Source organism: Mesoplodon mirus (genome assembly GCF_964341445.2).
Source record: "Mesoplodon mirus genome assembly, chromosome: 19".
Taxonomy (NCBI): Eukaryota; Metazoa; Chordata; class Mammalia; order Artiodactyla; family Ziphiidae; genus Mesoplodon; species Mesoplodon mirus.
This window is the reverse complement of record NC_138995.1, coordinates 51901924-51916958: the sequence shown is the minus strand read 5'-3', so window position 1 is coordinate 51916958 and position 15035 is coordinate 51901924. Positions and strand designations below refer to the sequence as shown.

The 15035-nt window shown below is 54.3% G+C and overlaps 1 protein-coding gene across 2 annotated transcripts in view; it reads right to left on the bottom strand.

Annotated features, from left to right (window-relative positions):
* The window catches only part of RYR1 (ryanodine receptor 1), a gene marked incomplete at its 3' end in the record, with an annotated part of 119088 nt that overhangs the window by 57834 nt on the left and 46219 nt on the right, over nt 1–15035 (bottom strand). For both annotated transcript variants that reach the window (XM_082606909.1, XM_082606910.1), the window contains exons 40-63: nt 14881–14995; nt 14663–14795; nt 14187–14281; nt 12797–12932; nt 12363–12549; nt 12168–12276; nt 11668–11788; nt 11406–11575; nt 9523–9743; nt 9349–9439; nt 8049–8189; nt 7493–7656; nt 7304–7382; nt 6953–7042; nt 6354–6494; nt 5907–5981; nt 5733–5808; nt 5271–5394; nt 4834–4949; nt 3045–3112; nt 2828–2949; nt 2310–2359; nt 1828–1888; nt 1460–1698 (exon numbers count right to left, since the gene is read on the bottom strand). In XM_082606909.1, coding sequence (XP_082463035.1) covers nt 1460–1698; nt 1828–1888; nt 2310–2359; nt 2828–2949; nt 3045–3112; nt 4834–4949; nt 5271–5394; nt 5733–5808; nt 5907–5981; nt 6354–6494; nt 6953–7042; nt 7304–7382; nt 7493–7656; nt 8049–8189; nt 9349–9439; nt 9523–9743; nt 11406–11575; nt 11668–11788; nt 12168–12276; nt 12363–12549; nt 12797–12932; nt 14187–14281; nt 14663–14795; nt 14881–14995 — 2924 coding nt within the window. The remainder of the gene's footprint in view (nt 1–1459; nt 1699–1827; nt 1889–2309; nt 2360–2827; nt 2950–3044; nt 3113–4833; nt 4950–5270; nt 5395–5732; nt 5809–5906; nt 5982–6353; nt 6495–6952; nt 7043–7303; nt 7383–7492; nt 7657–8048; nt 8190–9348; nt 9440–9522; nt 9744–11405; nt 11576–11667; nt 11789–12167; nt 12277–12362; nt 12550–12796; nt 12933–14186; nt 14282–14662; nt 14796–14880; nt 14996–15035) is intronic.

Below are 15035 nucleotides of genomic sequence, written 5' to 3'. Positions count from 1 at the left end.
ATAAATCAAAATAAATTTAAAAACAAAAAGTTCAACAGAAAGTTTGGAAATACTTTCACTCATAAAGTGAAAGGTAAAACAAATGGGGCAGATTGTTAACAATTCTCTTCTTTCTACTTTTCTGTATGTTTTTAAAATTTCAGAATAAAATGTTGGAGGGATTCCCTGGCAGTCCAGTGGTTAGGACTCCTTGCTCTCACTACCAAGGGCTCGGGCCCTTGGGGAACTAAGATCCCGCGTGCCCCATGGCACGGCCGGAAAAAAAAAATTGGATCTGGGGAAGAACCCCATCCAAGTGCTACTTTTTTTATTTTTGTCAATGTCAAATCAGCAGTGAGCTGAGACAGGCTTCCCCTACCCCTCAGTCCCCACAGCCCGTCCTGGACGCCTCCGATCCCCTGGGCCCCTCACAACCACAGAACCCCAAATTGATCTTGGCATCTCCCTCAAACTTGTTATTTCTTCCAACTTGTCTCATGGAGGCCCCACTGTCCCCAGGTCCCCAGGCCAGGGCCTCACTCTGGATGCCTCCCCTCCACAGCCTATCTCCTCAGCCTCCAAGACATCTCTCCCACCAGCCCTTCCTGTCTTTTCCTGCCTCTGCCATGCTCTACATCTTGTAGGGCTTTTTGAGTACCTGAACATAAAATGTCATCACCCCCATTGGGTGTTTTATCTTGCCCGTGTCTCATTAACAACATTATGTTACACACTGTATGCATTATGTTACAAGATCCCAGGCTGGGTCACACACTATAGGTGCCATTTGGATAGGCAGGATAAATAGGATAGGATAGGATAAATACAGCAGACACTGCCAATTGACTCCCAATATCTGCTCTTACTTTCTTTCTGCTCTTCTCTTCTTCCTAGTAAGAGACCTCCATACTTAGCTCAACACATGAATAAAGTCTACCATCCTAGCCTTCCTTACGGTGACATGTGGCCATATGCTAAGTTCTGGCCAATAGGATAAATGTGAGAAGTGATGTGGGCCACTTCTACATTGTTCCTTTAAAAGAACTGAGGTGCCCTCCTCTGTTTTCTCTTGTCTCCTACTGGCTAGAATGAGAAGGTGATGGTGCACCCTCTTGGACCATATGGATAAAGGCAATATTTCAGGGATGGCAGAGCAACAAGATGGAAGGAATCTGGGCTTCTGACATCATGATCAACCTACCAGTAGACTGTTACATGAAAAAGAAATATATCTGTCACTTGTTTAAGCTACTGTGATTTAGGTTCTTCTGTTAGAGCTGTGGAATTAATGCTCTGATTAACTCATTCTCTTACCTACCAATTTTCTGAACTGAATGCACACTTTGCTTATGGCAATGAATCCTCTCAATAAATATAATGCTGAAACACCTGCAGATTCTATCAGGCACACTGGGATGGGTGGTGTTGGTTGAACTGACACCCCCCCCCAACAACTGCCCTTGGGATCAGGAGCCCTTACGGATAACATCGTCTCCAAACTGGTGCTGGGCGATGTGCTGGAAGAGGGTGGTGAGCACAGGCAGCAGGGCCACGGTGGTGTAGGTGAGGTTCTGGCCCACTCCCTTCACCTGCGTGTGTGTCTGCGACACCTTGCCTAGCCGCAGGTTCTCCACCATCTTCTCGATGTCCTCTGAGGCACTCTCAAAGAAGGAACGGAGGCCAGCCTTCACGATCTCGGGGCCAGACTTCATCACGGTCCTAACAGGGAAGTGGGGGCAAACCAGTTCCAGAATCTGAGATTCAAGATTGAGGAGAGTCTAGGAGAACAGGGGTTGGGGGTGGGAGCACGGTTAGAATGGGAGTGGGCACCATGACCCTTAGCCCCACCTGGCATCCAGGGAGCGTGCCAGGATATGAAGACAGTTGACCACAGCTGGGGCATCCGTCCCTGGGGGAGGAAGTTGGGCTTGGGTGAAGAAAGGGTTATGGGGACAGCACCTCCCTCTACAGCCAACTCGGCTGATCTCTCTTCATCCATCCCCACCCCGCCTAGACTCCCATAGGCTCCTGTCCTTCCCTCATCCTGGCTGTGATCCCTCTGCCTGTCCCTCCCCCATCCTGGCCCTGACCTCTGGGCCGTCACCATCTGGTGATGAGTCTGAGAGTTCCATGATGGCGGGGCCCAGGACTATCCCAGTCTCTGCTCTGTCCCCAGGACCACCCACTCCATGTGCAAGTCCAGAGGAAGAACACAGTGAAAGTTGTTCAGATTAAGGCATGAACCTGGGCCATATTTCTTCAGGGCGAGGTTGTGAAGAGGGGAAGAGAGGGAAGACTGGGGAGAAGGGCTTGGGTGTAGAGCTACTTACCAAAGAGAGAGACTCGGTGACGGACAAGAGCGGCAAGCTTGCAGAAGAGGCTGAAGAAAGAGAGAGAAACAGGACAGGAGAAACAGGGAGCGAGGACACCAAGGGGACACAGTGAGAGGAGGAGGGACAGGGAAGACAAGGGGAGAGGGACAGAAGACAGAGCCAGGAGGAGAAAGGATGATGGGGGAGAAAACGAAGGAGACGGAGGGGGTGCGAAGGGGCAGAGAGATGAACCAGCTTGAAAGTCACAAGCAGTAACTGGTATGCTGGGGGTGGGGAGTCCGGTCTGCCTTTCTGACAGGGTGACCAATTCGTCCCAGGTTGCCTGAAAGTCCCGTGTCCTGGGGCACACCAGGACGGTTGGTCACCCTATAGCCCTTCCATCACCTCTGCAGGTAGACTGATCAGTGCCCAGCACCTAGGACAGAGCCTCTAAGGTCCAAGGGTGGGAGGAAAAGATCTAGGATTACAATGCTGTGAGGTCAGGGGTGTGAGTCACAGGTCCCAGGGGGGCGCACCTGGTGATCATTTCCTTCTCCTTGTTGGAGGCGTGGCCACCACTGCCCAGCAGTTTGGCTGGTGTGGACAGGAAATAGAGGCAGTGGTTGGTGAAGTACTGGTTGATCAAAGGGAGCAGGATCTGGGGGCGTGGGGAAGAGACGAAGGGGATTGGGTGAAGAGAGAGGAGAGCCCACCAGTCCCCAGCCTCCTCCAGCTTCTGAGCCCTCCTCTTGCCTTGGCAAAGAATTTAATCTCCTGTTCGTGCGGGGACTTTTCCACTCGTCCACTGCTGACCACAGCCTCTGGTGGGGGAAGGCAAATAGGGGTCATGGTGGCTTCAAGGCTGGGAACTCAGGGCTTTCTGAGGGGGCAGAGTTGGGATATGATAGGAGATTGCCTCCTGGTATGAAGTCACTTGTATTGGCTTTGAGGTAAACCTCTCTTCCCTTTCATCTGATCCCCCTAACTCCTTGATCAAACCCTTCCTGAGGCTGAAAATGGGGAGGAGGACAAACTGGGACGGGGTAAGGCCATGGAACATCCCCCTCCTCACCAATCACAAGTCCTTTTCTTTCTGAACTTCAATATCTGGCACTGAGTAAATGTGGAATGAATGAATGAAACAAGAAGTCAATATAGACAGATTAGATTCAACTTTAAAGTGGAAATCTGTTTCAGTCATCATCGTAGTGACGGTAATAAATCATATTATTAAACTAATAGTACTATTAAAATAATAATAATAAATAAGGCTCCAATTACTATACACTCGCTATGTCCCCTGGCACTGTGAGAAATGTTCTTGCACAATCTCCTCCCAACCTGGAGGCCTGTATACTTGGTCTTTCATTCCTATTTTACAGATGAGGAAATTGAGGTGAAATAGCTCACTCCAGGTCACTCAGCAAATAAGTGACAGAACTGTAGCTGGTTATGGTGAACAGAATCCCCCTTTCACAGATGAGCAAACTGAGGTTCAGGGGGGAGAGGGAATTGCCAGGAGGCTGTGCAGCACGGAGGTCTGGCTCCCGTGGGATTTGGGGTGAGATGTATGAGTGAATCCTGCTGGGCCACTCACTCATTTGGGGGTTCCTGGGTGGCTCTTAAGGGGAATGCTGGGGCTCTCTGGGGGAAGCAGGAAGGGATCATAGGGGCCCCAGATGTGATTCTTAGTGATATATAAGAGGCATCTGTGGGGCATCCCAAGAGCCTCAGCCTTCAAAATAGATCCAGAATCTGCCCAGTTCTCACTCTCTTCTGCTCCTGCCCCCCTCAGTCTGCTCCCACAGGCAGCCAGAGGGAGCCTGTGAACACCCAAGGCAGATCAGGGCCCTCTCCTGCTTAGAATGCTCCCATCTCACTCAGAACAAAAAGCCACAGTCCTCACCATGGCCTGCAAAGCCCATCATGACCTGCCTGTCACTGACCCCATTTCCTCTCACTCTTCCCCTCTGTCACTCTGATTCAGCCACATGGGCCTCCTAATACGCACATCAGCGACCTCTGCACTGGTTGTTCCTCTCCCTAAAATACTCTCCCCAGATGACCACATAGCTCTCTCCCCAGCTTCCTGGAATACTCTATTTATTTGACCGCACAGCAGGGCATGTGGGATCTTAGTTCCCCGACCAGGGATCAAACCCATGACCCCTGCAGTGGAAGTGCAGCATCTGAACCACTGGACCGCCAAGGAAGTCCTGGAACACTCCGTTTAAAATTACAACCGGCCCACACTCCCAACCCTCTTTAGCTAGCTCTAGTGTATTCCTCTTCCCATAACACTAATCACTTTCTGACACACTCAGTGATCTCCTTATTTCCGACTTTAAATGGCTGAATCCACCACAGGAATGTAAGTTGCAGGAGGACAGGGATCTTTGTTTTCTTGTTCACTGTCTTATTCTCAACCCCTAGAACAACGTCTGGCACAATGATTAGATGAGGGGAGGAAGGAGAAATGAATGAACTGGGTGCCTTTGTGAAACTGCAGCTAGGGCGGGGACGGGGAGGGAATTCTCCGTACCCAGATGGGCGATAAACTCCTGAGAAATGTCCATCCAGCGGAGCAACTGCTGCAGGAAGCCGAAGGCGAACCGTTTCTCAATGGAAGACGTGTCCAGTTCCATGTCCTTAAGGCCCCTGCGTGCAGGCAGAGCGAGAGGTCAGCCCAGACGCAGACCCCCCCGTGTTTCCCGCCTCTTTCCAGTTCAGCCTGGACTCCCCCAGGCCCTGCCTCCGCTTTCCAGGCCCCACCCTTCTTAGACTCCGCCCCTCTCTGGCCCCGCCTCTGCCCTCCAGGCCCCACCCCTCTATGGCCCTGCCTCTGCTCCCAGGCCCCACCCCCATCAATTTCCTCTCTCTGGCTCCGCCTCCGCTACCTAGGACTAGCCTATCACAGCTTTTGCCGGGGTTCCGCCCACTTTCCCTACCCCTCCCGGGCCGGCCTTCCAGCCCGCTTGCCTGGTGACCGCGTAGCCGTTCATCTGCAGGAACTTCAGCAGCTCCTGGGCCTTCTCTCTATCTCGTGCCTTCTCCTTGGCTGTGAGCGTGTCGTAGGGAACCAGCAGCGGGTGGGTCCCACCACCTGGGGCAGCAAAGACCAGAAATCAGGGGCGTGGGGGGGACCCAGGCCGCTCATTGAAGTGGTTCCTGAAGTTGAGGGTGTGCATAATTATAGTAATAAAGACAGAGATAAGAATAACCAAACACTGCTTTCTGAGGCTCCTCACATCCTCACCACAGCCCTACAGGAGTAAATGCTGTGATTATCCCCATTGTAGAGACACAGAAACGAAGGTTCAGTGGGGTGAAAGCAACTGTTCAAAGTCACACAACTCTAACCCAGGCCCTTATGACTCCGGAGCCTGTGACTAGGGGACTACGGCGAAGGGGAGTCTGTGCGGCGTGGGGTGGGTGCCTCACCCTTGGCTTCCAGCTCCTGTTTCTTCTTCCGTCCCCATGTGTTGTGGTAATTTTCCGCCAGTTGTTCTGCCATGGCCTGGGAGAGGATGCAAAGGGTCAAAGCCCACATTCAGAAGATGTCTTCCTCTCCCAACAGACACCTCCAGTCCCCAAATAAAGGATCAGAAGACTCACCTGCAGCTCCCGGGACAGGGTAACTCCGCTGAGGTCGGGGGGCTGGGGGTTGTAGCCTTCCCGTGCATCATAGGTCTGGGGAGACAGGGGAAAGATGGAGGGACTAGCAGGAAGCCCAGCCCCCAAGCCAATTTATCCCCCCTACCTGGCCCTACACCCCTCCTCTGTGCCCTCTCCTTAAGTCCCTGTCTCTAAGCCCCCCTCCTCTCTTCTGCCCTTTGAAGTTTTTCAGACCCATGCCCTCTCCCTTCCCTGATCTCTCAGCCTTCTCTTGCACCCCCTCCTGGCCTTCCCCCTTCCGCTGACCCCACCTTTTTCCCCCCCGCGGCCCTTATCCCCCTCTCGACCCCACCTCCTGCCTGGCCCCACCCTCTCCTGGCCCCGCCCCTTATTCCAGCCGCTCACCACCCCCTCATGACCCCGCCCCCGTCCCAGCCCCGCCTCCACCTGGGCACTTTGGGATATCTTCCGGGTTTTTTTCTTCTCCGTCTTCTCCTCCTCACCCTCCCTGGCTTTCTCTATCGTCCATTCCCAGGCAATCATGGCCTTCAAGGACTCCTTGATGGGCCAGCGGTAAATCTCTTTGTCCTGAGGTGGACAGGAGGGAGTGGAGTTGGTGGAATGGGGTGAGAGGGAGGTGGAGGTAGGAGCCCCTGGCTCAGCCTCTCTGGCCTCCAGTGTCCCAAAAAGGGGAAAGCCCTGACTATGTGGCTAGGAAGTGGTCCAGTCCGAATTCAATCCCAGGTGTCTTACCTGTTCTGTAACAGAGCTTCCCAAACTCTCATTATCCCCTTTTATACATGAGACTCAGAGAAGTTAAGTTGTATGGTCAAGGAATCAAACCCAGTCTCTCCAACCCTTTCTAAGAGAAGGGACACTAGGAGTCTGGGGTCTAGGGGAGGCAGCCAAGTTTGAGGGAAGGCAAAGTCCATGGATGGGGAGCCTTAACCCGCAGATCCAGCTAGATCCAAGCCCATGAAGCTGCCTCACTCCTCCCTGATCCCCCAAATTTTGCACCCCCAACTTGGGCGCCAAGGCTTGGTCACCTTCTCCGAAAACGTCTTGTAGGGCCTCAGCATGGGATGGGTCTTCAGTTCCTCGTCTATGTTCTCCCCATAGGACCAGTTGTTCTGGATCTGGAGGTGGAGAGGGGACAGGTGGGGGCAGTGTCACTATGGAGCTGGGCGTGGGAGCAGGATGAGGTGTGGACACACACTGAGAGGGAACCCTGGAGGGGCTGAGGGTTCCAGAGGAGGCTGTGAATCCCAGGAAGAGTTACGGGTCTCAGGGAAATCTGGGGCCCTCCGGGAGGATCTGGGTCTGGTGGAAAGCTGGGGCCCTTGAGGAAGGCTGGCAGGGGTGGAGGGTCCTGGGGAGGGGAGGACCATGATGCCAACCTTGTCGAAGGCCCACTTCTCATGTGTGTACTCTGCAAACTTGTTAATGAAGGAGTCCAGCTTCTCTGGGATGATCACACTATTAGAGGGGCGGGGTCAGCAGATGTCAGGGCTGTGGCCCCTCCTTCCACCTCGGAAACCTGCTCCTTCTCCCAGCCCCCAGGCCCCCCTCCTGCCCCCAGGCCTCACTTGAGGGTCTCCACAGGCCGAGGATCAAAGTTGCCTTCAGCGTCCACCGTGGCCTTTTTCTCAGCCTTGGATGAGTATGAGGCGTCCACGTAGTCGGGGGGCAGGGCCCCTGCGATGGCACACAGGCAGGGCATAGCCATTCGGTACAGCTCTGGGTCATATTTCTGGGGAGGTCAGGGCGGGGGGTCACTGCAGGCCTGACGGAGCCTTCAAATCCTGGAGCACCAGGACTTCAAACTCACCCCTCCAATCATCAACCCTCTTTCCTGAGCCCTCAAACATGAAGTATGGTCTCTCTCCCTGAAACCCAAGCCTCAGACCCACCTGGACTCTCAAACCACCCCATGTTACCCCCTCCAAGCCCCCAAACTAGAGGTCCATTCCCTCTTCCATAATGTTCAAACCACAGACCCAACTCATAGATTCTCCTAGATCCAAACCTGCAGAACTGCCTCCCTCCCTCAACCCCCAACTTTGAGGATTTCATTCTGCATCCCTGACTTTGGGCCCTAGACCCTCCAAACAGGCTTCTTCCAGGGCCCTTGGGTGCCCAGACCTTATGGGCCAGAGAGTCAAAGATGCCCCAGAAGAGTTTACGGGTGAGGTGCAGCTCTTCCTCCGAGGTGACCCCGTAGTTGGCCCAGCCTGTGGGAAGGCAGTAGTACTTCCAACAACGCTCATAGTGGTTGGTGAGGAGCTGGGTGGGAACAAGAGGGGGACACACAAATGAGGGGGACATAAACAGGTGGCAGGCGAATGAAGGCCCAGGGAGGCCCCAGGGTTGGGGTGGGGGGTGGCAGTGCTTTTAAATTATGAAGGAGGTGTGGATTATGCAAATGATATGCTAATAAAGGGGAAATGGCATGCGTATTGGGAAGTTTATTGGACAGTGTATTATGTAAATTTGGCACTCTAACTCAGAGTCAGGATGGGCATTAAGTCAGAGCTGGATTTTTTTTTTTTTTTTTTTTTTTGCGGTACGTGGGCCTCTCACTGTTGTGGCCCCTCCCGTTGTGGAGCACAGGCTCCGGACGCGCAGGCTCAGCGGCCATGGCTTACGGGCCCAGCCGCTCCGCGGCATGTGGGATCTTCCCAGACCGGGGCACGAACCCATGTCCCCTTCATCGGCAGGCAGACCCTCAACCACTGCACCACCAGGGAAGCCCCAGAGCTGGATTTGTCTGGTGTTCTTTATACAAATAAGCATGCAGATATTAATCCATGGGTGGGGTTATGTGCAAATGGGCATACGGATGAAGTGATCTGTGCTTATGTGAATTAACATGGCAAATGGAAACATAGGCAGCACTCCATGCAAACACGTGGTAGCTGGGAAGAGAGCCTCCACCAGCCAATGTGCAAATTTGAAATGGGGGCTGATTTAGATGTATTACGCAAAATAGTTAAAATATCTGAGTTGGGGGTATCTCCTTATGCAAACTAGCATGCAAATGAAAAAATAATAGGAGAGACAGTGTGCAAATATTCAGGATAGCTGTGGTACTATTTACTCAAATAAATGCAGTCATTTGAATAGTGGAAGGCCGGTGGTCTAAGCATGCAAATAAGCATGCTAATTAGAAAAAGTGTGCCCCACGCAAATATATGCTAATTAAGGTGGGGGTTGGCTCACTGTTATGCGAATTAAACGCTAATTAGGGAGTGTTAGAGGCACCAATGACGCAAAGTGAATGTTAAAGAGGTTTCTATGGGGCCCGCTGCCCGCGCGTTTGCAGGTTAACTGGCCTGGGCGGTGTGATACAAATGAGCCCCATAGTCCGAGGGCGGAGCAAGCCGGTGGGTGGAGCAAGCCGGTGGGTGGAGCATGGAAATACGCAAAGAGGGCTTGCCCTCACCTTGAGCGGCATCTTGGCGAACTCGTTAAGGATGGGCACGTCGAACACCAGGCGCCGCAGCAGGTGCTGCAGCATGGACGGGCGGATGTACCTGCGGGGACATGCACGGGGCGGGGTTATCTCAACCTGAGGCCCGCCCCACCCGTAACCCCGCCCACCAGGGTCCCGCCCCACCTGCAGAGCGCCATCAGGCATTCCTCGATGACGTCGCGCTGCACCTTGGTGAGCGAGCGGCCGCGGGACAGGCGGTATACCGTGTGAAGCATGGAGTCCACCATGATGGCGCGATGCTCGGTTCCCGCAAAGAGTGGCGCACACTTGGTGATGAGCGGCAGCACCGCCAGGCACAGGTAACGGTTCAGCGCCAGCGCCATCTCCGTGGTGCTGAAAGTGGCCTGGGGCGCAGGGTGGGGACATCAAGCCCTGACACCAACCAGGATAACTCTGGGCAAACGACCCCGGCTTCTGATCTTCCCCTGAAACCTGCTTCTCCCAGACCCCACTACCCTTAGTACTTTGGACTATGCAAAATTTCAAATACACGCAAAAGTCCAGGAGCCAACTAATGAACCCTCATTACCCAGAATAGGCTGTTCTGCAGATACCCACCTTCTGCATGCTTTTCCTCTCTACCCTCGCCTTTTTTCCTGTAATAGTTCATGCAACCCCCAGCCATATATCTTTTTATCCAAGGATACTTCAATATGTATCTCCATTCAGACAAGTATCAATACTTCTATTTAACATTCCATGCTGCCATTATCACACCTCACAGAATTAACGAAATCTCTTAATAATCATGATCAGCTTTCTCTAATTGTCTCAAAAATGGCTTTGCATTTAGCTGTGATTGTTTGGATCAGGGCCTCAGGAAGACCCCCATACTGTACTTGGCTGACAGGTCTCTCCATCAGCAACTGTTCCTTTTCCTCCACCCCCCTTTTAAGGCTATTTATTTGCTGAAGAAACTGAGTCATGGGTCCAATGGAATTTCCTACATTTTGGCCTTGGTTGGTCGCTTCCCAGGGGTGTCCGTTAACTTATTCCTCTGCCCCCTGTATTTCTGATAAACTGGTAGTTATAGATTCAAGTTCCGGGGTTCCCTTTCCCAGTAGGGAACAGTCATTTCTCCCATCTTAAGAAGAGCCTTCTCGGGCCTCCCTGGTGGCGCAGTGGTTGAGAGTCCGCCTGCCGATGCAGGGGATACGGGTTCGTGCCCCGGTCTGGGAGGATCCCATATGCCGCGGAGCGGCTGGGCCCGTGAGCCATGGCCGCTGGGCCTGCGCATCCGGAGCCTGTGCTCCGCAACGGGAGAGTCCACAACAGTGAGAGGCCCGCATACCGCAAAAAGAAAAAAAAAAAAAAAAAAAAAAAAAGAAGAGCCTTCTCTTGACCAAGTTCACCCAGCCAGCACATCGCCATTTCCCTGCCTCTTCTGTCACCAACTTGTGTAGACTGTCAACACTCGCTGTCTCCAATACCTCACCTCTCAGCCTCTCTCTCTGAGAGGGGCTCTCTCTCTCTCTCTCTCTCTTTTTTTTTTTTTGGCTGCACCGCATGGCATATGGGCTCTTAGTTCCCTGACCAGGGGGCAAACTTCCACTGCGCCCCTTGCAGTGGAAGCGTGGAGTCTTAACCACTGGACCGCCAGGGAAGTCCTCCCAGGCTCTCCTAAACCCTTTCCCATAAGGCTTTAGCCCCACCACCTCACTGAAACTGCTTTCTCCATTTGGCCAAACCAATGGTGAGTTATCAGTCTTCATCTTAACTTGGCATTGTCACCTTCTATTATTATTGTTCTTGTTGTTGTGCATGGGTCTTTGTATCTCCATGGTGCTGAGCCATCACTGAGAATTCTTTTTTATAACCTGAGGTGTTGGAGATTTCCACCCACCCTTTCCCAGAACTCAGAGTTTTTCCTGGTTTTTGTTTTCTATCTTGATGGTGGGGGATGGAGGATTATGATATGTACACAAGTTCAGAACAAACAAAAGTGCTGCCACTATTCCCATGACACATCCCACTCTGGAGGCCGGGACAGTGGCCAGACTACTCACTGTGTCCAGCGAGGCGGCCGCCCGCATGTCGGGCAGGAAACCCACATCTAGCACGTGCAGCAAGAACTCCTGGTTCTCGATGCCGTACACGCGGTCCAGGAAGAGCACCATCGACGCCTTGTGGTCCGGCACAAAGGATGCCGACATCTTCGGCTGCACCAGGGCCCCGTCTGTGGGCAAGGGGGCAGGGTCAGGGCCGCCCTTGGGGTCCCCCTGCTTCCTCCCCAGCATCCCTCCCTTGCTGAGTCCCGCCCCTCCGCACCTTTGCCCAGGGTGGGGATCTGCAGTGGGAGGCTGATGATGCCCACGAGGTCGTCCAGGGGCACGAGGGAGCGCAGGATGGCGCGGATCCGCAGGGCCTCGCCTTTGCCGGCTTGGATTAGCTGGAGAGGGGAGGTGGGCATGTCATCAGGCACCCCCTGCCCCATATGGTCATTCCCCCATTCCATCCCTTCCCAACCCACTGGCAGGTAAAGACTCCGTCTCGTGGGGCTAACTCTAGAATTCCCAGCCCTGACCCCTCTGCCTGTGCTTCTCCCTGCAGCCCTGACTACCACTGGCTTTCATTGCTTGATCTTGTGCACTGGGCTGAGAGCTCTGTGAGAGCGGGGCCAGGGGCTCCCTCAGCCACTGGTGTGTCCCCAGCATTGCCTAGCCCAGGACCACACGCATAGCAAGAGCTAAATCAATGTTGTTGAATGTCTGAATGAAGAGGTTCAAGGTTGGCTGTGCCCGCCCCCCAGCCCAGCCTTCAGGTCTCACATGCATCTCTGGTGCACAGCGTCCCAGCAGGTCGATCAAGGCAGCGTAGAAGGACATGATGGCATGTCCAAGGTGCACCCGGTTCTCCTCGGGGGGCTCCTCCCCGAAGCTGCAGGGGAAGGCGGGTGGTGTGAGGAGGCAGCGAGGGGCTCGGGGAGGGTGGTGGTTCTGTCGAGGAAGGGGCAGGAGACTCACAGCTCACGCCGCCGGTCCCTGCGGACTCCTGGGCCATCCCTCGCGGGGTCCTCGGAGATGCGGATGGCCTCTTCGATGGTGGCCAGCAGCCCCGAGCTGCCCTCGCCCCGCAGGGCAGGCCCGAAGCACTCAGGCTTACGGATCAGCAGACGCACCACCACATTGGCATTCTCCTCCACGCTCTCACCTGGCGGCTCGCAGGGTCAGGAGGCCTCATGAGCCACTGCCCAGGGTCCCTCCCTGGACAGCCCCCTGACCTGGCACCTCAGGGGTGAACGTCAGGCCCCTGTTGACCTCCAGACCCTGCCCCACACCCACTTGGAGGCATCCCTGCCCAGGCCAGGCCTGTGGCCCAGGATGTGGGCCACACCTGAGGGAGGCTTTGGCCAGTGACCCCCAGCCTCCCGCCCTATTACCGCCACCCCTTGCCTCACCGTTGACAAAGACAGCGAAGCGCAGGAAGTCCAGGTAGCGCTCGCCGCCGCAGGGGTTCCAGCCGATGTCTGGGTACCCTTTGGCCAGGAGTATGGGGCAGCTTTGGAGGCCACAGCCTGCCAGGTAGGACACCACCTGGGGGCACAGGAGGCTCAGCCAGAGACTATACCCACACCACCTTCCTCCCCAAGGCTCAAGTCCTTGCCCATCCCTGGAGCTCCGCAATCCAGTTTGGATCCCTCAGCAAACAATAACCCTCATCCTCCACCATCATTTCCCACCTGGACCATCGCAGCCACCTCCTCCCTGGGCTCACTGTTCCCTTCAACCCCTAGTCTGTCCCCCACACAGTCAGAGAGACCCCTCCTGTCTCACTTAGGGCTAAAGCCAGAGCCCTCGCTGTGGCCCACAGACCCTCCACACAATCTGCCCTCGTCAACTCCCTGCCCTCGCATCCTAGCACTCACCCTGTCTCCCTCTGCTCCAAGCACACTGCTCTCTCTGCTGTTCCTCAGACTCATCAGGTTCACTCCTGCCTCAGGGCCTTCGCACTGGCTGCTTCCCAGCTTGGAATGCTCTTCCCCCTCATGTCCATATGGCCCCCATCTCCTTCAGAGCTTTACTTGAAGGTCACTTTCTCAGTGAGGCTTTCTCTGACCACTCGTGTCTAAACTCAGTCACCCTCCCGACACTTGATATTTCTCTCCCTTGTTTTTTCTTCCTTAACACTCGTCACTAGCTAATACACCACAGATTTTACTTCTTCATCTTATTATCCATCCTCCCAACTAGAATGTCAGCTTCACAAGGACAAGGATTTTTGACTCTCAATCACTGTCATACCCCTACTGCCTTGGACGGGTCCTGACACATAGTAAATACTCAAAAACATTTGTTAAATAAATAATACTATAATAGTAGATAACTGCTATTACTGCTTTGTAAATGCTTTCGTAAGTTAACTTATTTAATCCTCAGAACAACTGTATGAAATTGTTTCTATATATTCATTCTACAAATGAGGAGATGGAGGCCTGGAGAATTTAAGCCACTTGTCCAAGGCCACAGAGCAAGAGAGTGGGGCCGGGAGTGGGGGCAGGGAGTTGAATCTAAGTTGCTGAGCTCCAGAGCCCATGCCTTTCACTGCTACACACAGAAGCAGGGAGCACAGAGGGCCAAGAAACGTGCCAAGCCCACGTGGCTGGGGAAGGTGGGGTGTAGATTTTCACTCAGCCCCGTGAGCGAGTGACTGGGTCCTGTCCCTTTGCTGCAAATTATTCCCCTTCTGATTCAGTTCTGGACCATGCACAGTGGCACCTATAGAGTGGGGACCCAAATCAGCAGGTGCCCCAGGGGGCCAGGTATGGGCCAGGCCTTCTCCCACCACACCTTCTCCAGATCCTGCTCCTGCAACGCCAAGGCCAGCTCGTTGTTGTCGATGACGGAGGCAGCTGCCACATCCAGGGGCGTGGAGCCCTGCATGCCTGTGGGAGTGAGAGGCAGTGAGAATGGTCTTCGGAGGTGCCTAGCTGACTGTCTCACTTTTGCTTGCCTCACCTCCTCCGAGAAGCCCTCCTTGACCACCCCTTTTCCAGACTGGGTCAGGTGCCTCCTCTTACTGTGCTTCTCCATCCCAGGCCTGACCAGTCCAGGCTGACACTGTCTGGGATGGGTTTGTCTACCCCACTCCACTATGAACCCCATTAGGGCCAGGGCCAGGGCTGTCTGGGTATAACCAGCACTGTTCATTACAGGTCCAGATCCAGGGTGAGTTGAAAGTGAGTATTTGTTAAATGACTAAGTGAGCCAGCGGAGAGTGGGGCCAGCCTGGATGGACCGCCAGGAGTGGGCTCAGGGTTCCTCACCCAGGCCAATGCCGCTGTTCTCCAGCAGGTAGCTCAGGTGGTCAAACATGGAGCGCTGGTTCTGCCGGCTGATGCGGCAGAAGTAGCAGAGGAAGCGGCAGCAGCTGGTCACCATCTTGGGGAAGCGGATCTCCTGGGCAAGCAGGGTGGGCTGGTGGTCAGTGCCTGCCCTCCAGGGCCCCCTCCCCTGAGCTCCCCGGCCCACGCAGCCCCCTTACCTTGGATTCGCCGCCCCCAAGGACATTCACCATGACCTCCATGACTGTCTCATGCATGCCCAGTGCCCGCATCAGGTTCGGGTGTTGGTAGAAGACTTTGTTGTTCATGATGTTCCTGTGGACAGGTAGAGTGCATGGGGGCAAGTCCAGGGGGA